General features: G+C 41.7%; 1 protein-coding gene across 1 annotated transcript in view; it reads left to right on the top strand.

Annotated features, from left to right (window-relative positions):
* The window catches only part of TNFRSF21 (TNF receptor superfamily member 21), a 64,606-nt gene extending 44,649 nt beyond the window's left edge, over window positions 1-19,957 (top strand). The window contains exons 5-6 of the mRNA XM_044252406.1: window positions 16,977-17,205; window positions 18,520-19,957. Coding sequence (XP_044108341.1) covers window positions 16,977-17,205; window positions 18,520-18,749 — 459 coding nt within the window. The 3' untranslated portion in view covers window positions 18,750-19,957. The remainder of the gene's footprint in view (window positions 1-16,976; window positions 17,206-18,519) is intronic.
* The last annotated feature ends 7,336 nt before the right edge of the window (window positions 19,958-27,293 follow it).

Here is a 27,293-nt window from a genome sequence, read left to right as displayed (position 1 = left end):
TCAGTGGGTTAAAGCCTCTGCCTTTGGCTCAGGTCATGATCCCAGGGTCCTGGGATCGAGCCCCGCATCGGGCTCTCTGCTCAGTGGGGAGCCTGCTTCCTCCTCTCTCTCTGCCTGCCTCTCCGCCTACTTGAGATCTCTGTCAAATAAATAAATAAAATCTTTAAAAAAAAGATTAAAAAAATAAAGTGGGAAGATGATCATAATTAATTTTTAAGGGAAAAGGCGGTTTCTCAGTATAAATCTAACCATGGGAAAACAAAAGCATGGGGAAAGGAAAAAGCATAAATGTTCATGTTCTAGTACTAAATCCAGGTGGTACGATTAGAAGGGATTTTTCTTTTTTATTATTTTCTGCGATGAAAACACATTACTTTTGTGATTTAAAGTATTTCTTCAGATGACTGAGCTGAAGGGGCACCCGAGAAAGGATAGGTAGGGCTTTGTTTGTGCTAAATTGAGAGAGCGAGGCCCTCGTCATTGCGGTTTCGGGAGAGCAGACAGCGGTTTGTGTGCCAATCCATTCTTCCTTGTTAGGATTAACTGAGGTTTGTGATGTTGGGTCAGATTTTGTCCCCCACTCCCCAAAATTGCTAAGATTTACTTCTTTTTTACTTTTTTACTTTTTTACTTTTTTACTTCTTTACTTCTGCAAGTCTGTCTCATTTTTCGGTTGTACACTCAGTATTTAGAGTCTGGTTCTCGTCTTCGGGGCTACTTCTTGTTTGGAGGGGATGGTGATGATGGCAGAGTATTGACTGTAGCACATGACTGGACTGATGATTCTGTTGTGGTCCGTGAATGTCTACTGAGCACCTGCTTTATTCCAGGCAGTGTTATAGGTGCTGGGAAAGGTGGGCCCAAAGTCTCTGCAGAGGAGACTGATCAAGAGACTGATTCAGGGGCGCCTGGGTGGCTCAGTGGGTTAAGCCTCTGCCTTCAGCTCAGGTCATGATCTCAGGGTCCTGGGATCGAGCCCTGCATCAGGCTCTCTGCTCAGTGGGGTGCCTGTTTTCCCCTCTCTCTCTGCCTGCCTCTCTGCCTACTTATGATCTCTCTCAGTCAGATAAAAAAAATCTTAAAAAAAAAAAAGAGAGAGAGACTGATTCATAACAAAAATCATGGAGTCGGTGAAGGAGAAGCAAAACAAAATACATAGTCCCCAAGGGCCAAACTCTTGCACCCTTCAGTTCTTTCCTCTTATCTCATCTATATCCAACAAGATTCTAATATCTATTTTGTTATTTATTTTTCAAGGGAGAGTGGCATCAATGCATCCTACAGCTTTCTCTGTGGTCCTAGTGTAGCCTGTGTGTGATGATGAAGGCTAAGAAGCCAATATGAAGTTTCTCAGTCCGTGTTTTAATAATGCCCATCCTTGTCTAGCAACACTGTGGATCCAGCTCTTGACTCTAACTGGAATAGCCAATGAGCATGGATTTCTGGTTTCCAGCTCTTATTAGTTGCACAGTATGTAATTGTCTGCAGGTTATCTCTGAGATTAGTTCAGTCAAACAAGACACAGAATGCGGGGGACATAATCAAGACTTATTCTTCCCACTTTACGATGGATTTGTATTCTTTGTGTATTGTGGTACTGCTGGGGACTTGAGACTTGGCCCTAGGAGTTAATGGAAACTTAATGTGTAAAAATGACTGTGTGTGTATGTTTGAAAATGGTTAATATTGTTTTCTATTCATGAACTAGAGAGCACCCATGTTCTGTTCCACTCAAAGGATTAGCCTGGTGGTACCTTTGAGCTACCTCTGTCAGGAACAGCTGGTCCATCATTAACCATGGTGGCCTATTAGCCATTTTTTAATTGAACACATCCAGAGTCTGACTTTTTCTTTTTTTAAAAAAATTTCTTTATGTACTAAAAATATTATATAGGAATACTCACTTTTGGGTGTTCTATTGAGTCCTTTTTTTAAAAAATGAAGTTTCAAGAACAGTTTTAGGTTTAAAACAAAATTGAGAGGGATGTATAGAGATTTCCCATATACCTTCTTCTCCAACATATGCATAGCCTCTCCCACTGTCAATATTACTTACCAGAATGGTGCTTTTTTTTTTTTTTTAAACCGAGGATTAACCTACATTGACATATAATAATCACCCCAAGTCCATACCATAGAGCTCAGTAAGCTGTGTATTCTATAGGTTTGGACAAATGTATAATGACATATATCTATCATTAAACTGTCATACAGAATATTGAGACTGCCCTAAAAATCCTCTGTGCTCTGCCTATTTATCTCTCCCTCCTACCCCACCCCTGACAACCACTAATCTTTTTACTGTCTCCATGGTTTTGCCTTTTCCAGAATGTCATATGGTGGGAATACGCAGCCTGTAGCCTTTTCAGATTGGCTTCTTGCACTTACTTACTTATCCATTCACCTGCCTGACTCTTTCTTTATCAGAGGTATGAGTTGTATTTTTCGAGGTCTGCCTCTGAAGCCTTCCAAAATCTTACACGTTCTTCCCATCCAGGGCATCAGCATTTGGTAGAAGCCGCAAAGCTGGGGGCAATAGTTGGAAGTTACTGGGACTTTGCCAAAGCTATTTTAAAACCCTAATACAGCTTTCCAAATTGTATGCTCTCTCTTTATTTCCATCCTTTTACTTTGATTTTTTTTTTCCCCTGAGGCTTTATTTAAAGAAAGACTTGTAAGTAGCATATATTTAAGGTTTCAAAAAAATCTAGTCTGACAGTGTTTGTCATTTAATTAGAAAATTTGAGTGTGGTTACATTTCTTATGCAATTCCTCATATATTTGGGTTTAGATCTACTGGCTGATTTTTTTCTTTTTTTTTTTTAAATTTGTCCTGTCCCTCTTTTTTTTCCCCCTCTTCTTTCTTGATTAATCCATCTTTTGGATTAATCAAGTATTTTTTTATTATTCAACTTTTCCTCCTCTTTCAGCTTGTTAGTTATAAATGTTTTACTTTACTTTTAATGGTTCCCACAGAGATGACAACTTGCACACTTAACCAACTGAGCCACCCAGGCGTCCCCAACTTGCACACTTCAATGATGGGAGACATTTCCTCAGGGTGTACTTCTTACTATATCCAAACAGCACAACGGCCTTAGGAGACTTTAATTCTATTTATCCTTCTCTTGCATTACATTTTTTATTGTCATGAATTTTAACATCACGCATTTCTTAGTTCCCAAAAGGCATAATTATTATGATTGTACACAGTTGGGATTCATGTGCATTTACCTGTGTATTGATCTTTTCTGTCATTCTTCATTCCTTTCTACAGCTTCAAATTCTACGTGAGGTCATTTTTCTTTGGCCTCAAGAATGTTTAGTGCAGGTTTCCAGCAATAAATTCTGTTTTTCTATGTCTGGAAAATGCCAACTAAATAAATAAATTGTGTTATCCACCCCCCCCTTTTTAAAGATTTTATTTACTTATTTGACAGAAAGAGAGTTCTGAGAGAGAGCATGAGTAGGGGGAGGGGCAGAGGGAGAAGGGGAGGGAGAAGCAGGCTCCCTGCTGAGCAGGGAGCCCGATGCAGGACTCCATCCAAGGACCCCAGAGATCATGACCTGATCTGAAGGCAGACACTCAATGACTAATAGACCCAGGTGCCCCTCCCCTTTGTTTTTGAAGGATAGCTGGAGAAGAGAATTGAGTTGAGTTTGACCTATTTCCTTTCGTTGCTTTCATATCTGGATTTAAGCTTCCCCTGCTACACAAAGAGGATGGCGTGACTTTCTGCTCATATCCATATTACATAACAAATTAGGTGTATAGTATTATACCAGACACTTTGGGCAACTCAAAGATGAGTATAAGACAGGGTCACTGCTGTCAAGGAAGCTGGTTGAATGGAAGAAACATATCTACTTGCATAGTTTAAGGGAATAAATCCACAAGGGTGGGATGAGAGAAAGTGCTGGATGTAGAGCGAATCGGCCATTATGACTCCACGTGGGAACATGAGTGTGGAGTTGTGTGCCAGGTTAAATTCCTGCCCTGGCAACGTATCACTTGGGAAACATTCTGGTAAGTTACCTGGCCTCTCTGCCTCAGTTTGCTCCTGAGGAATTGCCAACACGATGAGTGCCTGTCCTATGAGCTGTTGTGCGAATTAGTTGAGTGTGCCCCGCAGTAAGTACCTGGTGAATGTTTATTCATAGTTGGAATTATTTCCTAACTCTAGAGGCAAGAGAGGTGGACGAATGCTTCTGAGTAGCCCCAAAACATACGCATAATGGGCTCTTTAAATCCTGAACACCGAGGGCTTCCTTACTGACTGGTGGGGAGGTACCTCCATGCAACACTGCTTACAGGGCACGGCGGGACATTGGGGCTGCCATCTGGGTCCAGTGCCCAAGAACTGGAAATTCCAGCTAATGGCAAATATTTATTTCTTATTGCCTGAGCAAATGTTCCTGGGCTGGGAATGTTTTCATTGGGAAGAAACAAAGGTGATGGTATGTGTGAAGATAATGGTCTGCTTTCTCACTGGCTGTCAGAAAAAGGGCAACAAAATTGAGAAACTTAATTTCTAGGTTTACTCTTGCCTCACCTCTCATCCCCTCCTCCCTCCCTACCTCCCCCCTTCCCTTTCCCTCTACTTTCTTTTCTTTTTTGGACTGGATATATTCAAATGAGCTTAACCAGTGCAACCTTTTTCTTTTCTTTTTTTCGGGTGCTTTGAGGGGGTGGGCTTGTTTTTGTGTTTTTTTTTTTTCTCTATAGGAAACCTTGGGTAAATGATTTCTTGGATTCAGATATTTCCATTTAACATGGGAAATCAAGTGGTTATCTGAATTAAATGAGATACTGTTTTGTTTAACTGTGGGATATAAGAAAGCGAGGTAGTAAAGCGATGTTTATGGCTAGCTCCAGCAGTAACTTTGATCTGAATTTCAGTATTCCTCCATTGTCTCATTTTGATAAGGGATGGAAAAAGGAATTTTATCTACATTAAAAAATGATAATCTTAAAAACAAACACAGTGATTTAAAATAACATAAAGTGTTACTCCAGCTGTCTGCTCTGACCATAGATTCACAAATGTAAAGAATTGGTGCTGGTTGGGGGTGCCTGGGTGGCTCAGTTGGTTAAGCGTCTGGACTCTTGATTTCAGCTCAGGTCCAGGTCTCAGGGTCGTGAGACTGAGCCACACATGTGCTTGAAATTCTCTCTACCTCTGCCCCTCCCCACCCCCATAAATAAATAAACAAACTAATTAACTCTAAAAAAGAATTGGGGCTCATCAGGCAGGGGAGTTGGGCATCTTTTCCCTTCTTCCCTCCTTTCATAAGATTAGATAGAGTAAAACTCCACCATAATTTAACTAGTGGGCCTGGAGCCAAGGTGGTTGTTGTGGGCTGTTCTGTAGTGGAATGATCCTTTGTTAGAGATTCTTGAACCCTCCCAGAAACCACGCAGGAGACCTATGTTCCAGAGACTGAGTCTTCCCCCTGCCCCCCGAGTAGAGTAGCCGGTGTTTGGAGACTGGATGGCTTTTGCTCTGTAAAATCAACTGGGGGAATCTTGACAGCGCCCAGAGCACCGGGCATTCTGTTTTGGCAAGGACAGCACCGCTGCTTCTAGAAGCACAGAGGGAACTACGGCTGCTGATTTTTCTGTTGTTTACCAGCTGCAGGATGCAGCTGTCCTTATCTACGGTCTGACTGAGACCAGCTATTTTCAGAAATTTAATACAGTGAGGACGAGTTGAGGCAAATAGCAGCTGTACGTTTAACTGCTGACTTTTTGGCTATTCAAATTTGTCTTTGTCTTTAATTTGCCAGTTGGTCATCTCTGAGGAAATGGGGATTATTATCCCCAGGCCCTAAGTTGTGAGCTGAACTCGCCTGGATCTTGTGCTGTGCCCACAGCGCTGAGGGTCATTTGAGGTCAAATTACTTCCTTTGCAGGGCCTGACTGTGGGCTCTGCGGAACCCCTGGTGTGGTGAGAAGGGGACTGTATAAAGGGATTGCTGCCCCAGGGCAGGCCCAGGTCCATTCAGCGGTGCTTGTGTGGAGGGTGGTCATCAGTACAAAGAAGTGAGATCTGTGACTAAGCCTTTAGGTGTTTGATGTCATTTCAGGCCATTCTCCTTATTACCGTATTCCAAGGTTTCGTTCAGTTCGTCAACAATCTCTACAGTCTTTGGTGAGCACCACCTGTGTGTCTGGTACTATGTAAAGAAGGAAGGTGATCTCTGGGGCTTTCAGTAGCTCAGTCCCCGAGATGAGGACTCTTAGGCAAATAATGACAATTCAGTGTGATCAGCAGGTGTTAGAACAGAAGGGTACACAGGAAATTATCAGGTTGTAGTGGGAGGCAGGGGGACTGACCCACCAGAAAACACAGAGGAAACAAGAGCAGACATGTGTTTGTCCAAGTGAAAGTCATTTTTTAAAGAAAAAAACCTGACTGTAGATTCTTTCGAGACCAGGTTTTGGTCCTCCTCCCTGAGATTTTCCCATCTCAGGGAAAGGAGGTTCTGCCCCCAGAGGAAGCCTTGGACTCTGCAAAGAACTCTTGTTTTACTGAGAACTTTGTTGTGTTTTGCTCACTTGCAAGCTTTTCAGAAAGCTTCCACTGTTGTGCAATATGGAAAGTACAGGAATAAAGGTGCAGTGTCTCACTCGAAAGGCTGGAGTTTGCACTTTGAATCTCTAAGAACTAATAGAAGAGGCCGGTGGATCCAACAATTTGACTTTCGACTTCTTAAATTCACAGCTGGCCTGTAGGCATCTGGGAAGGATTAGAGACAGAGCGTAGATCCTGGAGATCATGAGGATAAATTCCTCCTCCTGCACTTGACATTGAGCAGGGGCTCAGTACATGTTTGCTGCTGTCTTCTGTATTGAAATTTGAATTCTGCGTTCTCCTTTTTTGACTCAAGAGCAAATGGTACCCCTCTGCACATTAAGAAGAAAGGGAACCAACATTTGCTGAGTACGGGCTGTGTCCTAAACACCGTCCGGGTGCTTGACACCTGTGATTACCTAGCAAGCTTTCACGGTCCTGAGAGGTTTTGGTCAGCATTGGAATTCAGACATATTTCTGTATTCTGTTGAAGGCCATGTTCAGTGTTTGAGGCACCACTCTACATAACACTAAGGAAGCTAGTAAAACATTACCATTTATAGTTGTAAGATAGATCCCTATTTGAGAGGTGTTAAAATGTGAAAAAATTTACATCATAGAATTGATCAAATATGATGTAGTTGAGGTTGAGTGTATAGTTTCTAAGAAGTCTGTCTAGAAGCAGATTCTTGGGGTCTTGAGAGCGATACACTCTATTTCCTAACATGTATTCACACAAGCTTTTTTTTTCCTTTTTAAAATTGTCTTTAAGGATAAGATGGGATTAACATAAGCAACGCATTTAGTAAACACTGATGGAACACCCAATATGTTTCGAGCCCTGTACCAGACACTGGAGAGATACTAGATGAAAACACATCCATACCAAACATACACAAAACAAAACACAAAACAGGGAATCCTCCCTGAAGATGCTGAGAGTTTTATAGGAGGGATGGGTGTGTGAGCCACAATGTAGAGGACATTCTGTGAACTTGAAGTGGGCTTTTTTTTTTTTCCTGAAACACAGTGTCTCCATGTTCAGAAAAGGCCAAATTTATTAGTCGATGATACCTTCATCCCCTTAATCCACACCCTTGCTGGCTTTCTCAAAGAATCCATTGAGAGGAAATCAGAATCAATATTTGTGAAAATAAGCTTATTTTCTCCATTGACTACCAGTACTGGATATCATATTTTTATTTATTTTTGAGGCCAAAACTCGTATCTGGATAAAGCTTCATAGCTTCCAGTTTGGGCCTAGCTTCTCCATCCTTTGTTTATGAGATTGTCTCTTGATCTGTCATAACTCATGTGCCTGTAACATACAATTGATAATGAGAAATCACATCATGGTCAACAGCAGGTTTTATGATACATCAGTTGATTTCAACATTTTAAGTCCATATTCCTCATATTCTTTGGGAGCGTCCTCTGTGACTCCTGATTTTCCCATAACATTTTTTTTTTCCACAGAGAAACTTTGATTTATTCATAATTGGGTTTTGTCGGGGGACAGTTGGAATGACCAACCATTGAAATGACTTGTCACCAAAAAAAGAACTAGAAAAAAACATGGGGAAATTCTTCTTTGTTTTTATTCTCAGAACAGGAGGTAAGTCTCTTTTGACAATGATAGAAAACACTAAAGTCATATAAGAAAGAATCAACTTCTTAACAATACATGTACTAGCCAGAAACCATCATAGGCAAAATCAAAAGACAGAATAATGACTGGAAGAAGTCTTTTGCAAGATAGGGTTAATAGGCTTTTAAAAAAATGAAGAGCTTTTACAAATGAATTAAGAGACTGATGGCCCAAAAGAAAAATGGGCAGTCTGTGAACAAGAGAGTTCACAGAAAAGGAAATACTGAAGATTCTTCAAGGTGGGTCTTTTAGCCTTGTTCAGAATAGGGAAGAATTAAAACGGGAACCTATACTGAGATACGGTTTTAAGCTCTGAGGTGGTAAGGAGGGAAAGGTATGACACCATTTTTGTGTTGTGAGGGTATAGAAAAAGAAGCCCAGTGTTTGTCCTGATGTGTGTACACTTCAGCCCAGCCTTTCTGGAGAGCCAATTGGTATTTTCTCCCAAAGTATATGGCAGCTGAATACTAACCTTGCACTCCCAGGAATCTGTCCTACCTATCGTCCCGCCTACCTCTGCCATGTGTGTAGAAGATTGCAAGCCCCAGTATTCCTCGTAGAATCCTTTGTAATAAAAGAGTAGAAACAGCATAAATGCCCTTCAACAGAGAACAGATCATGTAAGTTGTGGAACATCCACACAGTGGAACAGTCTGCACTTGTCGAAAGGAGTCAGTCAGCCATTTATGTGCTAACCTCGAGAACTGTTTTTAAATGATAAAAAGGCAGAGTGCACAACATTGGGTGTGCTCAGCTGCCATATCGTGTTAAAATAAAAAGTGAAAGTAAACAAAATGTGATAAGTGCAGAAGAGCTGGGATTGGGTGGAAAATACATATTACCTATTTATTGGTGTATCGACTGTGGAGGAAAATGCGAGGAATTGTAAGAGTCACCACTGGCAGGGGAACTGAGTAGCTGAGGGAGAAGTATTTTTCACGGTAGCCCTTTCGTACTGGTGGAATTATATACCAGGTATATTCTGATTCTAATGGCATGCATCCAACTAATGATCTTATTAAATAATACTAATTTAATCAAATTGAGCAAGTTCAGAAACACTTTGAGTCACTGAGATAAGCATGAGCCTTCTTACCTTAAGGTCATAGGTTTCCTATTATGAAGTTACTTTCTATCTTCCACAGCGCCTTAAGGCAGGCTTGTAAGATTCATGCAACTTCTTTTCATGGTTAGAATTGTTCAAAGTCTGTTTTGTGGGAAAGGCTTCCTAATGGGTTCTCAGCGAGTGAAATTTAGGGAAGCCCACGTCATTTCCAGCAGCATGATCTCCTCATGTGTCCACGGGACTGAGCACTTGTAAGGCTCAGCAGTATGTTTGAATGCGAGTGAGCTCCAGCTCTGAACCAAGAGAACCCACTTACTCTATCATCACATCCTTTTTCAAGAAAGCTAGTCAGTGAGTCAGCTCAGGGCTGCAAGATTACTGTTGATGTCAGCAGCCTGGACAGCTTGCAGACACATGTGCCAGCAGCTGGGCGGGGCTCACCCTCCCTTCCTTCTCCCTCCGGAGCCAGCTGGTTCTTACCAGCTCTGGCAGCTTCAGACAGCACTACTTGTGGCTTCCTGTGGCTTTTCCCCCTCTGCATCCAGGAGAGGAACAGATCCCTTGTTTAGGGCAACGATTAGCCACTCCACTTAAATATGGGTGGATGTAAGTTTTGAAGTTAACTCTTAGGAATGAACAGAATGGATGGATGACATATACACTTAAGACTAGCAACTACCTTGTCTTGGGCTTGGGGTAGTTAAGGGAGAAACACACTCTGGCCAGCTAACCTGAGATAAAATTTAAAAATAGCCTTAAGTGAGGTGGCAACTGATACAAAATACTTTCATTATGCTATGCTTGGATAGATCTAGGGGGTGTGTGTGAGGTGTCTTTTAAAATAATTTCCTAGTGGCTTTGCCATTTTTTGGCCAATTTAATCCTCTGAGCCTCCCAAGGGTGAGTTCCTTCTTTCTGCAGGCTCCGCTGGGGCTTCCAGCTCTCAGAGACTCAGTGTCCATTCAGCTCCACTATGGCCATGGTCTGACACAGGGCTTCCCAGGGAAGCTGAGCAGGGCTTCTTGGCACTGCACTCCTCTTCTTGCTTGCATCCCATGACCTCCAGGGGTCCTGGGGGGAGCTAGAGCACATAAGGCCAGTAATGGCCACTTGGCAACTGACGATTTTGTTTTAAATGTTAGCCCATTCCCTGCTTATGCCATGGAAGCACCTCCTTGTCTCCCTTTCCTGTAGCAGGGGCTGGGCAAGAGAAGAAAGATGGAAAGACAACAGACTAAAGAATCAGAAGCCTAGGAATTTGGGGGAATTTTTATCTTATAGTTATTTGGCTCTTAACCCAAATAAAATTTGGGTTTTGTAAAATTTATTTTTTTTTGTAAAATAAATTACAAAATTTATTTTGTAAAATAAATTTTGTAAAATTTATTTTTTAAAATTATTTTCCTTTTGTAAAATTATTTTCCAAACTAAAAAATAAGGCTTATGAAACAAAGAAAAGTTGAAAACATAGTAAACACTCCTAAACTTAACACCATCGAGATTTAACAGTTAATTCACATTTAACATCTTTGCTTTATCTATATACATGCATGTGTATTTCTAGCTCATATTTCCATTTCTAAGACTTCCCTCCCAATGTCTTCAAACTGCTATCACTTCTTCTAAGGGCTAAGGAATCAGCATCTTTCCATGTCCTTCTTTTTTCACTTTTTGTTTGCAAAAAAATTTTTTTTACTCTGAAAATTTGGCTTATTCTTGCCAAGACCTCTTACCCTGAGTTGGATTTAATAAGAATTCACACTGGAAGAGTAAAGTCATTGTCTCCTACCCATTTTTCCTTTTTATTCCTTTTTTTTTTTTTTTTTTTTTAAGGGAGAAATCATTGTATATCTCAGGTATTATTCACTATCTGAACTTAGGAACTGAATAGATTCAGGTAATTTTTTGAGAGACAGTTGGTAACTGTCATCATCTGAACCCTCATTTATGTCTGAAATCCTGAAATTACACAGATTGTGATAACAAAGCTCTCCTTGTTATCTACATTCCTGTTTTCTAAATGTGGGAACTACATAGATTGAGATAGCTAGGACCCATGGCAAGGGAGATAGCCCTTGCTTTTATCAGAGCTGTTCTTATATACCTACTAGACCTATAGGAGGTCATGAAATCTAATTTGATTTCCATTACATGACCATATGGGAGAACAGGGGAAACAAGCTTGAGATGCTATCATCATCCTTAAATAATTTTAGTTATGTATTTATTTGTGACTATAATTCCTTTGAGATGAAACTGCAGTGGCAATTGAATGTCTTCTTTTTTTTTTTTAAACAGTTGCTGGTCTGTTGGGATCTGGAATATTTTCAAATATAAAACCAAGTTACTGGGCCACAGTTGAGGTGTCTGATATTTGCAGAATCTCTCATCTTTATCTCAGGGCCAGAGTGGAGGCCCTGCCTTTTGCCCCTTCCCTCAGAAGCCAGAGCAGCTCCTTGTGGTCATGTGGTTGCTTGTGTTGGGCTTACGGGGGTTTGACATTTCCTGTAAATGTCCAGTGGGTCCAGACAGAGAAGTGATAAAAGCTCAGCAAAGAAGATTGCTTGGAAACTAGACAGGCCTAATCTTGAATCCTCACTTTGTGACCTTGGACAGGTTATGCAAACCTCTTAGAGGCTCAGTTTTCTCATCTGTCAGATGAAGCTCAGAAGAGATACCTTCACAGCAAATGGATTACTTATATTTCATGACAAATCATTTTGCACAGTACTGGTAATGGTTTATTTCTTAAAGTCTCCGTTGTCTACTGGATCTGAGCAACAAGAGGGTCAGCTCAGATGGAATAGCAATTAGTTTTCATTGCATTTAGCACATGGGCTTTTAAAAACCATTATTAAAGTGATGGAAAATTTCACAAGCATGGCATAGGATTTTCCCTTCTTTTTACATGTTGGGTGAGATCTGGAGGGAAAGTTCAGTGGAAAGGGTAAGCTTTGGCTTGTAAGGAAGCTTCTTCTTGAGTCAATCAGGTATATCTGGCTATAGAGTGGGGAGAGGGGGCCTTGTGGAATCCAACTGGGTAGTGCCAGGAGCCAAGGGGTTAAGTTGAACCACTTTAGCAGATTGGCAAGGAGCATCTAGGCTGGGTAATTAATGCTTCATTTCAGGGGGTCATTGATGCATCAAAGTTGTTAATTAGTTTTATGAAAACAGATTGTGCAACCACAGGGAGATTGTAATTGGGTAGTAATTGAAAATAACTCAGTGGTAAACCTTAGTTGAGTGAACCAGTTGGGGGTAAGTTGGAAGGAGAGAGAGAGTTGGGGTGGGTGGGTTGGGCGCGGGGAAAATGACATAGCAGGGCTGACCATAAATGAAACATAAGTTGAACAGAGAAGACCTGGTCTAATCTTTTTTGTTCAGAAATGAGGAAACCGGTCTAAGGAGGGAAGGGTTTTTCTAAAACCACACAGCTAGTTAGAAGTCTTTTTCCTTTCTTCCCTTGCAGTGAAATCCCAGGATATTAATGACTTTGATGTTTAGGAGTTGGCTATGCAGAACATCCAATGCATGCTGGAAAAGATTTCCCTAAGTGTATACTTAGGAAAGCTGCTAGATCACAGGAGGGAGGAAAGGTAGTCTTAGAACCTCGTTTAATTTGTAAATCACTTTTGCCATGACCAAGGTTTACAAGGATGTTCCTTTACCACCCATTATGGGACCATCCCCCAGGACTAGAAAACTCTTCAGCCTTCCACAGTGTATGGGCCAGTCAACGGGGAAGTGCTTTTTGGTTTGATATTAAAAGAGAAGACTTATTTTTGAGCTTCAGTTTCAGGCTGTAATTTAGCCAAGCACCAGAGTGGGCACTTGGCTTTGGAACCTGTAGGAACACAGGGTTGCAGGAACACAGCTGGAAATGGCTCATTCCAGTGTAGCCCAAATACAAGTTCAGTCACCTTTCTCACAAACAATGCTACAAACCTCCGTAGCCCAGGAGTGTTCAAGCCCCCAAATTTCAATCAGTACCTTGTTGACCTCATCCATTTGGCTGGTTCCATGTGCTCAGTGGTTCTGGAAATCAGAAAGGAAAACAGGTCAACAGAGGAACTTAAGGTGGAGTTGAAGTGAACCGTTTATCTCTCTTCCCCTATTACCTGGTTCTAGTATCTGGAAGGACTAAGTGGACTTGCATGGAGAGTACTCAGGAGGGCATTTGGGGGCTCGTTGGGCCAAAAGAAATCACGTGCTCTTTAAGGTCACACAACAGAACCACCCGTCTGGCTCCCTGGGGAGCTCTCCCCTCATTATCCCTGCCTCCTCCCCTTTCTTTGTGTCTCTACCTCATTTCCCCAGTGAGGCTTCCAAGTGAGCATGATGAGCTCATGGCTGGAAGGCAAAAAGAATTGGCTTTTTTAAGTTCTTGCAAAGGGACTTTGATTATCTGGTGGATAGATGGCCCCCACTGGTCAAGTTTCCTGAGAGGCCTTTCTCTTAAGGCTTAATATCTACCTCACTTCAATAAGTTGGGGGGCAGTGTTGCCCCTTTGGGCCTGTGAACTCTTCAGAAAAGTCTAGAGAGGCACTCAGCCAAGTAGGTGATCTTCAGACTCTCTCTCCTGTTCCTTGGCTACCAGTGTAAATAGGAGCCACGGCAGCCATAACATTTTCAAGTTACCAAAGGGAAAACATACTTATCAGTGGTAACTGCTTTTAAAAATAACATGTATTGTTTTTATAATCATGAAAGTTAATATTTCCCTGTAGAGAACTTGGAAGGCCCAAAGATGCATAAGGAATAAATTAAGTCACTTGTAATCTATTTTGTGAATGTTTGGATAAGTTCATGCTTATAGCTTTTGCAAGAGGATGAGACCCTTTCCTGGCTTTCTTGTTTAGAATATTTGTCTTTCAGTATCTAAATCTTATTAGAGGTATTCTTTATTTGCTGTGAACTCAACAGTGAACTTTCTGAATCAATAAAGAATTAATTCATTCCACATGTCCTGATGACTTCACTTCCGATTAGAGCTATCAGAGGTCGTACAATGCTTGAGTTGCTGTGCTGCAATGCAATTTTGATGGACATTATAAATAGTAAGGTCAAGGGAGGAAAGAATTTAAGTATCTGTGAGCCAGGTTTTCTTTTCCTATAAGAAAAAACTGCAGATAACTCGAGAAATCTGGAATGCAGCTGGCTGCTGTGTATCCTGGGTAAAGCAGAGGATGCCTATACTTAGTAGCTGAATAGATTTTCTAGAAAGATGATTGTCACATGATCTTGGGCTTTGGTTATGGTTGTTAACCCCACTGTGGTGACACTAAAACCATTCTTAGGGGAAGTTTCATATTCACTCGACTCATTGTTAATTACAAGAGAGCATTCTGCAACAGTCTGTCTTTCTGAATGACGTTGCGAATCATGTACTTAATTTCCACGGATAGGGTCCTTTGGCAAAAGTGGGGGAAAAATTAAATATTTAAAGTTTTGAACTAAGTTCAGGAAATGGGTGGGTGGACTCCTTAGTCTGTTGGCATGTGATTTGTGGGCAGGAATTTCTCTCTTTAAGCAAGAACAGTGCACTATATTGACGGACCATGTTGTCCAATGTAATGTTGTTCCTGAGAACCAAAGTGTAGACAAGTGCTCTTTGTCTAATTGAGTGAATAAAAAATGTGTATTGGCATGAATGGCCATGTGCGTTTCAGGGAGGAGGGGCACATGCCAGGGCCCTATTGAATTAAAAAATTTTAAAAGCACATACATAAAACTTTGTGGATTGGAAGGGGCAGCTGGGAACGCATTACCCAAGTCTTAAACTTTCACGGGAGGCAGAAGCAAGGTATGGATGGTTGTATAGAGGACAGATGCTGTTGGAATGGTAGACACGTGCATCAACCGGTGGTCTTTGGAATCTGCAGTCAGTTGTAAGAATTTCTCAAGCCTTACAGGTTGTAAAAGAGACGGTTGTGTTGGCTTTGTGTTTTTTACAACCCTTCAACCTAATACTTTGAAATGAGGGTCAGTGTCTTCCTGATTGAGGAACTCGAAAATGTTTTGCTTGTCACGTGTGAGTGAAGTCATGAGGGTTCTAATGAGTGGTGATCAACACTCCCTAAACCCTGCCCCGTGGGATCTGGCCACCTGGCTCCCGGATTTGCATCCCTGCCAGAAGAGCCAATAAACAGATTAAGGTCAATGGACTTGGTCCATTAAGGTCAATGCCACAAGTGCCTGCCAGAGTTTGAAAGCCCAGCGGCAAATGACAAGCGTAGTGGAGGTATCAAGCCGACTTGAGTTGCGCACTAGCCTTCTTCCCATGGCTATATGCCCTCTCTGGGCCTTAGTGGTTTCACCTGTAAAATGGGGGGCTATGACCTATTATTTCCCCATTCTACACCTGGGTGCAAGCTGTGGTTTTTACCTCCCCCCCAGTCACTGTAGCAGATCCTAATCTCTATTTTGTTTCTTGCCCCCCTAAAATCTACTTTCCACATACCAGCCGATGCTCATGAAGCTTACCATTTCCATCTGAAACCTTCTTGTTTGTTTGCTTACTTGTTATTGTCTTTCTGACGCTCCCCTCCAGAATGTGAGCTTCATGAAGGCCTCCATTAAATCCCTTGGAGCTGTACCCTGGCTCCCTGGGGGCGGTCCTTACGTGCTCCATCCAGATGCTTTTGCCTCTGGTGTTCTCGAGAGCTGCTCTGAAGTGGGAGTCAGGAAGCCTAGGGTCTAGCCTTAGTTCTGCCCGTTACTGGGCAGGAGCCCGTCGTTAAGAAAGTCACATCATTTCTCTAGACCTCAGTTTCCTTAGTTGTAAAGAGAGGGTATATTAGTTTGCTTGGGCTACCATGATGAAGTACCACAGACTGGGTTTGTCACAATTCTGGAGGCTAGCAGTTTGAAGTAAAGGTGTCCTCAGGCTTCTCTGCTTGGCTTGTAGAAGATGGTAGCCTTCATCCTCTGTCTTCACATGCTCATCCCACTGTGTGTTTCTGTGTCCTAATGGCTTCTCATAAAGACACCAGTCATCTTGGTATAGGACCCAAATATCCCCCAATCCCATCTTTTTAAAGTTCCTTAGTTGGCCCTGTCTCTCTGTACAGTCACATTTTGAGGCTCAGGAATTTTGACCTTCAACATATGAATTTTGATGGATATAATTCAATCCATACAGAGGAGAATGTGCTAGGTATTATCTAAGACCATTTCCAAATCTATCAAATTATATTTTAAGTTGGAGATCTTCTTCTTTACTCCCTTGTCCAGTTCCACTCCTGCGAGGTAACAGCTTGGTGCATATACTTCCTTTTTTTGGTAAGATTTTATTTGAGAGAGAGAGAGAAAGCAAGCAGGAGAGGAGAGAAGCAGAGGGGGAAGAAGACTCCCTGCTGAGCAGGGAGCCTGATGCAGGGCTCGATCCCAGGGCCCCAGGATCATGACCTGAGCAGAAGGCAGAACCTTAAGCGACTGAGCCACCCAGGTGCCCCTGCTTCCTAATTTTTAATGCTTACACATAGCTCCACGTATATTTTTGAAGGGTTTCAAAGTCTCTGTGTGTGTGTATTTAGCAATAATGTAAGTTATGGACTGTCAAAACAGCAGAATTTATATATAAAACAAATGTAACAAAAAGAACACCTGGGGTTTCAGTTTCATTTTTTTTCTCTTTAATTTTTGAAGTATGTAATAAAAAACACTTTTGTTTGTTTCCTCCCCCAGCTGGAAACTGACAAGCTGGCTCTCCCGATGAGTCCCAGCCCCCTTAGCCCGAGCCCCATCCCCAGCCCCAACACGAAACTGGAGAATTCCACTCTGCTGACAGTGGAGCCTTCCCCGCTGGATAAGAACAAGGGCTTCTTCGTGGATGAGTCGGAGCCCCTTCTTCGCTGTGACTCCACATCCAGCGGCTCCTCAGCGCTGAGCAGGACGGGCTCCTTTATTACCAAAGGTACGGACTGGGCAGGATGGTTACAAGGCGTATTCTGTAAGCCTCCCCCAGAGGAGACCCTGGGGTTTCTCCCCCAACAGTTGCACAGTCCAGGGGTAGCTGAGTCATTTGGGTGACCTGCCCAGGAAGATGTATCATAGACCCCAGGATGATGGGTCTGCTGGGCCTGAGAGTAACCACGTCACTCGCCAGCCACCACCCACCCCGAAGGTCTTTACAGCTGTGATTATCTGGCAGACAGTCTGCATTGGTCGCCCTTTATCGTCATGACGCTATCGAAGGTGTTTCAGGAAGGTCTGATAAAATGCAGTCTGGCAAGTTTTGTTGAAAATTATTTACCAGGTTTGAAGAATCCAAGGATTTAAAGTATAACCTGTCTTGAGAGTCAGAAGTGTAGGTTTCAGTAACTCAAATTAAAATTAATCCTCTTAAGAATCGTTGCAAATAGCAATGTTTTAAGCATTGTGGGTTAGTATTTTGGTGAATAATTTGCTACTTGCGGTTTTTAATGGCACGATAGGGATTGGCACACACGCTGTATTGATGACAAATTTTTGTTCAGAATTTCCCGGTTTGGGGAATTCCAATTACACTTTTGTGAAAGGGTTATATTTTATGTTTATAAAATATGTTCTATTTTCTATACCGTACCTATTTATATTTATATGAAAGATTTGTATTTTAGTTTGTATTTTATGTTCCATGTTATATTTTGGAGAAAACTTTTTTATAATAGTAATAAAAGTCACAGTCCTTCACCATATTGAGTGAGCTCTGGCCCAAGAAGCAGTATTTTCTTATTTATGTGCTTTTGCTCTTAGCAGTTTAGTTTTAAAATTTGGCAGTGTCATTAGTAGTCAGATGAGCAGACTACATTGATCTGGAATTTTTGAGAGCCAGGGTGGAGTGATGTCTTTGTTTAGTAAACACATTACAGATGGGAGAGGGTTGTTTCGTTGTGTTTTCATTTTATTTAAGTTTCTGTAAGTATTCCAGCATCCTCCTGAGTTTTGGAAGAATCTAGATGTCTTCTAAGTTGAGGCAAAGTCATGCTAATGACAATCAACAACCCAGTCAAGTGGTTCCCTGTCTGATCTCCAGGACTCAAATCTTGTTTGTTATCTTTAGTGCAAGGCACATAAAAACTACTGGGCTGTTTAAAATGTGCCAGAGGTTCCCTTACTCACCTTGAGGGTAGGGGGTGGGGACAACCTTCTAGGTGGGGAGCTGTCCCTCCTAGCTCTCCTCCTCTCCTTGGTTTCCCCAGTACCATCCCTTACCTCTGTCCCCTTCCCTCCCTTCTCCTCCCCGCAGAAAAGAAGGACACAGTGTTGCGGCAGGTACGCCTGGACCCCTGTGACTTGCAGCCTATTTTTGACGACATGCTCCACATTCTGAATCCTGAGGAGCTGCGGGTGATCGAAGAGATTCCTCAGGCTGAGGACAAGCTGGACCGGCTGTTTGAAATTATCGGAGTCAAGAGCCAGGAAGCCAGTCAGACCCTCTTGGACTCTGTGTATAGCCATCTTCCTGACCTGTTGTAGAACCTGAGGTCTGCTACACTTTGGAAGTGACTCGGTTTAGTGGCAGGGTGGTTTTTTGTTGGTTTTGTTTTCGTTTTTCTAGATTCTTGGGTGTGTGTGAGTGTGTGTGTGTGTGTGTGTGTGTTTAACAGAGTACCTGGCCAATATTTTGAGTTCTTTCCTTTTTTAACCCTTCTAGAACATTAGTCTATAAGCCTTCTCAAGGTGTAACTGTTGAAAAATACCCACCACTAAAGTTTTTTGGGTTCCATATTTTCTTTGTTTCAATTTCGTATGTATTTTCTGAATTGTTCTGTGCACTTTAAATTCACTTAATGGACCCCAAATGCAGTGTGACTTTCCTTGCACACTGGATTGTGAGGCTCTTAACCTCTTAAAAGTATAATGGCATCTTGTGAATTCTCTAAGCAGTCTTCATGTCTCAACATCCACGTCTGCTTTTTTTTTTTTAATTAATGATTACTGTTTTTATTATTCATTGTAATTTACAAATTTTGTTAAGGGTTGAAAAAATGTAATATCCCGTTGAGTTACTGTAATACAATTAGACTTTGAGTTCTCTTTTTAATATGCCTTGGTGTACAGTTCATATTCATGGCTGAAACTTGACCACACTGTTGCTGATCGTATGGTTTTCACTTGAGCACCGTGTAGAATGCTTGATTACTTGTGCTCCTCTTATGCTAATATGCTCTGGGCTGAAGACATGAAATCCTCAAGCCATCAGAACTTGCTATTTAAGTGGCTTGACAACTGGGCCACCAAAGAACTTGAACTTCATCTTTTTAGGATTTGAGCTGTTCTGGAACATACTGCTGCACTTTGGAAAGTCACAACTGAGAGCCAGTGGCACCTTTTTTCTGTAGGGAATTTGCTCAGCTTTGCTTTAAAAGATGTCTTGTTTTTTATACACACATAGCCGGTAGGTCCAGTCCGCCTCAAGGCCTTGGTCTTGGTGGGTCTCCTTCGTCCTTCAATCACTTTAATTAAAAACGGCTGCAGCTGTAAGAACTCTTGTCCAATGTATTTGCAACTCTGCTCCCATTTATAAACCTGCGCGCTCTCTAATGTTCAGTTGGCAGACTCGCATGCAAAGGTGGTGTGGACTCCCTTTGTGTGGGCGGGGGTTGTGGGTCGTGGTAAGGGACGGATATCAGAAAAATGCCTTCAAGTGTACTAATTTATTAATAAATATTAGGTGTTTGTTACTTGAGTAGTTTGAGTGTGTTTACTACTTGTCTTCTACATGTACTCAAGTTGTAACCCTTTGATGAGTCTCTTGGAAAAGAATGTGTGTATTCCAGAAATCTCAGCATTTCTGATCTGTAAATCATGAAGGTTAACAAAGCTTTGTGTCTGGAAGAGTATCTGGAGGTACGTAGAGAAGGATGACCAAGCGTTAAAGGGGACTAAACATTCCTGGGACTTTTGATGGTAAATCAAAGGCTCCTAGGTTTGGAGTTCATCCCTATTTTAAGAAATGAGGATTTGGAGGTGGAGAGGTAGAAATGAGGACCAGGTGCAGGAGTATATCCTTACTTGTGTTCATCTAGGAAGTTTACAAGTCATGGGGGGTCTAGACCAGTTCACAGGCTTTTGTGTGAACCTTCTTTCTCCCTGAGTAGCTTCGGGGGGCTTTCTTGGACATTGGGCAAGGTAAAGTCTTATGTTGATGGAATATATTACATCACCTTATATGTATTGTTTTATATTACATTGTATCTTATATTTGATCACATAACTGCCTTAGCCTGAGAAACCCCAGCTCTATAGAATTCCAATGGCCAGGCCATCAGCAATTTTGAGTTCCTCTTTCAGTGGGAAAGTAGAAGTAGATGGCCTGTCTGAACACTTTGGCTCCCTTGTCAGTGACATTAAAGGGCTTTTCTGCTTTCAACCACTTCCACGTGGCTGGTTTCTAGAGAACACTTCTGGCATTTGGTTTTATGGTTCTCAGGTCAGGTTTCCCTTCCTCTTTTGTCAACAGAAGGCAGAAACCCTTTACAAACAGAAAAGCAAACTAGAATGGGTTAGAGATAGTGGGGGAGGAGACCAAGTGTGTTTTTCATATGGTTTCAAGACTGCCACTTCTTTTTGTGGGGGTTGAAAACATAAATCAGTGTTGTGGTTATTAAGTTTGTAAGTTATTCATAGCTTGGAGATTATTTCTTAACCATTTATGCAGCTTTATACTTTACAAAGTGTTGTTTACATTGTCTCGTTGAAACCTTATAACTATCTTACAGATACCATTGTTGTACCCATTCTGTAGATAAAAAATAGGCTTGTAAAGGCTAAGGAGCTTACTTAAGGCTCTACAGCACAGTTGCACAGATCAGACTTGAATCTGAATCCCAGGCTGTGTACTCAGGACTGATAACCAGAACTACTTTGTCAGGCTCAGCCAGTGAGCAGAGATCACAGTGATGAAATTTATTTGGCTTATAAGGAAAACCTGATACTTAAAATTCAGTAAATAATTGCAAAAGTATAGAAGTGGAGCAGTATCTCTTGATGATCCAAGGGAAAGGGACATAGAGTTGTGGTTAAACAGAAGCTTAATATTGAATTAACATAATATAAGCAACCCCAAGCTGCATTATTCTCTCTCTCTCCATATATATATATATATATATATATATATATATATATATATATAAAATAATGCAAATAAAATGTTTGAGTCAGAGTTTACGACAGTCTGATTTATATATTTTTGTGGCTCACTTCGGGGTTTTTTTCTGCCCGACTTTGAGGGCTATGTTGAACTACGAGGTTTCCAATGTGGGGGTTGGAGGGATCACCAGAAGAGTAAGAAACAGAATCAGGAGCAATTGTTAAGAAATATAAACCTCACGGCAAAGATCATTTGGGCGGGAGAAAGACTATCTTGAGTTATTTGCAGGGCTAAGGAAGAGACTAGTTCTTTTTCTTTAGAGAGTAATACTGTTTCCTCTAGGCCAATTTAGGTTAAATGCAGAGAAGCTTTTAAACAATTAGATCAGGCTGCTTTTCAAAGGAGAAAATGACTCCTACTCTGGGGAGAAGTTGGACGTGCTTCAGTGATTCTCAACCTTGCATGGAAAAAATCACCTGGGAATGAGCAATCTTGTAAAGGCCGGGTCCCAGAGAGTTCAGTTCAGGTTTGTAGTGAAGGAGAGAACTGGCATCTCACACCTTTTTTTCTACAAACTTATGGTGGGATAAGGGCTTGGGATCCTTGCCACTGTGGACCGCCATAGCACCTGGGAGCTTGTTAAAATGCATACATTATATTATGCTCCTTAAATTTTAATAAGCAAATGAAACACTCGGGGATCTTGTTAAAATGCAGATTGTTTCAGTTGTTGAGAGGGGTGTTGACCTAGGTGATGTGGATGCTACTCTTCATTAGATCACACCGAGGAGCCCGAGTCTGTGCCTCAGTTTCATGCAGAGTAGTGTCCATATAGGAGAAGATGACACCAATTCCAAAGGAGAGAAGTCAACAATTTCTGACGATCCGAAGAGATTTCAGAATCAAGCGGTCCTGGTCAAGATCTACAGCAGTGGTTCTTGATCCTGGTTGCGCGTCAAAATCAGTAGAGGGAGCTTCGGGAAATCCAGTGCCCTGGGCTAAACTCCAAACCAGTTATGCCGGAGTCTAAGGGCCTGGGACCCAGGCATGAGCATTTTTTTAAAGCTCCCCAGGAGATGCCAATGTGTAGTCAACTTGGATGACCACTGATTTCAGAGTCTGTGAGGAGAATACTTATCAATCCTCACCCCAGATCTGATGGATAAATCTTAACAGGGAGTTAACCTGGAAATCCTCAATAGTGATTTTGCTACATATAGTCCCATTTACTTTTGGACCTGAACCCCTACTATAAAATTCAATGTAACTGTTAAGAATTGCTACACTACCAAGCATGGATGGGGCAACATCTTAAAGTTTCATTGCACTAATGAATAACTAATTGATGCAATTGATCAATTCTTCATGGCTTTGAGCATTATGTATAAGGTGTGATTAACCAAGAATATTTGGGATGTGACGTTACTCTGATTTGTGTTTCTATATATATTGGATTGAAGATTTGCCAATTTAAAAAAAATAAAGTAAGATCTGATGAGTCATAAACCACTGACTGTATCATAAAATCTCAGATTGTTGTAGCCTCTGGGCTCTGGGAGCATCGGTCTTACTGTATGGTCCTTTAGGTGCAGCAGGCGCCTTTCTTAAACTTGGATTTGAGCAAAGGAGACGTGATCCATCTCTCGGTTAAAAAAATTTATAGCCCTTACCTTCGTAAGGGAACTTGGACATTCGGGAGAAATCATGTGATTTTCAGGTGGGAAGTGAGGCTCATTTCTGCTACATAATGACCTTAGTCCTTGCCAGCACACTTTCACTATTTCAAGATCCTTATTTTACCTCTTCTTTTGAAAGGAGATAGAAAATGAAGGTAACGATTTGAACAAGAATTATTTGAATTAGAAATCCAAAACAATTTTTACCATAGTTGACTTAAAGTAGCTGACTATGCGAAGCATGTTGGATGCCAGCATCTTTATTATTTCCAAAATACAGATATTCATAAAATACCTTACAAGGGCATATCAAAAACATGGCAGCGGATACCTCCAGGGAGCGGAACAGGTTGTCCAGGAGACAGGAAGAGGAAAGGAAGGACATGCTCTTTTCATGATTTGTTCTTTGCAGCCTCTTGAGATTTACACCATGTGCATATGTTGTAGAATTTTAAAAACTGTAAATAAAAACTATTTTTAGAATATTTCTGAAGCATCCAGGGAATGTACACTCGCGAAGACCAAGGTAAGAGTCATGTGAACCAGACTTAAAATGCTAGTAATAGCTTTGTTAGGGGTACTTTTGCAAAATCTGCAAAGGGAGATGGCATCCGGCTCTGCCCACCACCAACCCCAACCTCTTGTGATTTTAGATTCTTTTCCTGGACTTGGCTCCCAAACAGACATAATTAATGCAAAATTGAAATGGAGAGACTTCAAACTTAGAAATTTAGAGACATGGAACATTGCAGGGATTTTCTGGCCCATGTTTTTATATTTCCCAATATAGGAATCACTTGCAGTTAATAGCTTCAGGAGGAAAAAGGTCAGAGATTTCTTAAAGAGTCTTTGGGTGGTTCTTGATCCCTACAGAGGAGATACTCCAGTTCTTCGCTGGCTTTGTCTGGTTTTCACTCCTCTCTTGCTGTATTCATAGCCGGAAGCCAAACTGGAGATCTGGAAGGAGGTGGAAGAGGCAAAAAGATAGCTCATTTCTAATAGTCCTATGACGATTGTTTCTCATTCTCTTTAGAAATTAGAAGAGCTGGAGCACCTGGATGGCTCAGATGCTTAAGCGTCTTTGGCTCAGGTCATGATCTCAGGGTCCTGGGACTGAGCCCCATATCAACTCTCAGCTCCGGCAGGGAATGTGTTTTCTCCCTGTTCCGCTGCCTCTCCCTCTGCTTGTTCTGTCTCTCTCTCTCTCTCAAATGAATAAATAAAATCTTTAAAAAAGAAAGAAAGAAATTAGAAGAGTTGATTTCACACTAGGGTTTGGCTCATTTTGTTCAAACACAGAAGCGTTCATTTTACCACTCCACTCATCCATCCATGAGACATTTGAGCACCCACCGTAAGTCAGGCACTGTGTCCGAAGATAAGAATGCAAAGAAGAATTCCATACAGGACAGAAGCTACCATCCACAACAGGGTATTTGTTTATTGCTGACCCTCGGCATCTAGAAGAGTGCCTGGAACGCGGTAGGTGCTCTGTTACCATATGGTGAATAAATGAAAGCATGCAGGCCCAGAGCTCAAGTTCACATGTCAGAAAGGAAACAGACCTATGGACATTATAATCCAATGTATCTAAGTGAAATGATAGAAATACAAAGGGGTATTAGGAGAGTTAGAAACTGAATACGAATTAAGGAAAAAGATCACAAAGCTTTTTTGGTGAAAGTCTCTTTTTTTAAGATATTATTTGACAGAGAGAAAGACAGCGAGAGAGGGGGAACACAAGCCAGGGAAGTGGGAGAGGGAGAAGCAAGCTTTCCAGTGAGCAGGGACCCCGATGTGGGTCTCGATCCCAGGACCCTGGGATCAAGACCTGAGCCGAAGGCAAGATGCTTGACGGAGTGAGCCACCCAGGCATCCTGGAGATCTTCAAAGAAAACTGTGTCAAAGACAAAGGGCTGACAATTGCAGTCTCATATATTTCAAAGCTCTGGGGAGTGACATAGCTTGAAAAGAGGAAGCAATTTGAGAAATAAAAGGAATGTTACTTTCTCTTTTCATTTTTCTTAATGTGATCTCTAAAAAATACATTCCTATTATTTGGTTTGTTGAAGTGCAATTACTTATGTGACTATGTCTGGCAGAAGCAAAGGGCAAAACTCATTTTTCCCCCACATGGACACAAATGCTCCCTACATGACGAGTTGCTGTGGGAGGTGTTTATTTTGCAATTAAATAAAAGTAAGGAGAATCTTCCGAAGTTATTGCTTAGTGTTCCTCCCTCACTCTTCCCCCAATAACTTTTCTATTATTAAAACCAAGGTTGAAAGTGGCTTTGGTAAGGTAGAATTCTAATCTTAAATAAATTAGTGAACACTTAGCAGAGATACGTGTAATCATCTGCATTCCACTTTTCCTACCACACCTAGGTGTTGCAGACATTATTTTACAAGCAAGGAGTTCATATTGTTTCTACCCTGGCTGACGATCATGATGAGACATGAGGCCAGTCTTGTGACTGCTTTGCACATATCACCTCTTCAGAGGACAGAACATATGTGCCCCTTCACGGAACTCCTCCTCCTCCAATAAAGTACCCAAAGCACTTAGTGTAATTCACTTTTATCTTCACCTGGATCTCATGATGCAGGAACTGTGAGAACTTCCCCTCTGCTGATGGGCAGTCCAATGAACAGATAGATTGTGACTTCCCCCACAGCACACAGCCAGTTAAGTGGCAGAGCCAGGACAGCTGTCCTAGAGCTGTGTGAGCCAGGCATGGTCCTAAATGACAAAGAAAGTGGACTGGATGTCTGCCCTTCTAGAGCCTCTCATGTGGATTCAACCAAAATCAAATTGCTTTCTTTTTCGGCTTTCTCCCTGTTCTTTCTTTCTTTTTTTTTTTTCTTTTTCTTTTTTTCCCACTTTGGAATAATTTAAGAAACACAAGAATTTCCAAAGTGATATAGGGAGCTCCTACCCACCCTTTGCCTAGCTTCCCCAGGATAACATCTTTAATAGCCATAGTATTACCCAAGCCAGTAAAACATTCACACAATTTTATTAATCAAGCTACAGACCTTACTCAGTTCATACCAGTGTTACACGTGCTTTGGTTGTGCGTTTGTTTGTTTATTTGGTGTGTGTGTGGTACTATGCAATTATTACATATGTGGATTCATGAAACCACAACCATACTCAGAATACAAAACTGCTTTTTTTTTTCAAGATTTTATTTTATTTCATTATTTGAGAGAGAGAGTGTGTGTGTGAGCAGGGTGATGGAAGAATGGGAGAAGGAGAGGGAGAGAGAGATTCTAAAGCAGACGCCACACTTAGAACAGAGCCTGTCAGGGGGCTGGATCTCACAACACTGAGATCATGACCTGAGCCAAAACCAAGAGCCAGACGCTCAACTGACTGAGCCCCAGGCACCTCAGGAACTGCTTTTTAAAAATTATTATTATTAAAGATTTTATTTATTTGACAGAGAGAGATCACAAGTAGGCACAGAGAGAGAGAGAGAGGAGGAAGCATGCTCCCTGCTGAGCAGAGAGCCTGATGCTGGACTTGATCCCAGAACTCTGAGATCATGAACTGAGCCGAAGGCAGAGGCTCAACCCACTGAGCCACCCAGGTGCCCCAGGAACTGCTTTATTACCACAAAGAAGCTCCCTCCTGCTGCCTCTTTATAATGACACCTTCCCCTCCACCCTAAACCCTGACCACTGTTTTCTTTTTTTTTTTTTTAATATTCCATTCATTTATTTGACAGACAGAGACCACAAGTAGGCAGAGAGGCAGGCAGAGAGAGAGAGGGGAGGAAGCAGGCTCCCCGCCGAACAGAGAGCCCGATGTGGGGCTCGATCCCAGAACCCCGGGACCATGACCCGAGCCGAAGGCAGAGGCTTTAACCCACTGAGCCACCCAGGTGCCCCTGACCACTGTTTTCTATCACCAGTTGGTCATTTAGAAGGTGTTATATAAATGGAACCATGCAGAACCATTCATCAACCTAGATGAAATGGATGCATTCCTGGAAAACTATAAACTCCCAAAATTGAACCAGGAAGAAACTGACAACCTGAATAGACCGATATCTAGTAACGAGATTGAAGCAGTGATCAAAAACCTCCCAAAACACAAGAGCCCGGGACCTGACGGAGTCCCTGGGGAATTCTACCAAACTTTCAAAGAAGAAATAACACCTATTCTCCTGAAGCTGTTTCAAAAAATTGAAACAGAAGGAAAATTTCCAGACTCTCTTTATGAAGCCAGCATTACACTGATCTC

The sequence above is a fragment of the Neovison vison genome, chromosome 1 (assembly GCF_020171115.1).
Source record: "Neovison vison isolate M4711 chromosome 1, ASM_NN_V1, whole genome shotgun sequence".
NCBI lineage: Eukaryota > Metazoa > Chordata > Mammalia > Carnivora > Mustelidae > Neogale > Neogale vison.
The sequence above is the reverse complement of the archived record's forward strand: the minus strand, read 5'-3'. Positions and strand labels throughout refer to the sequence as shown.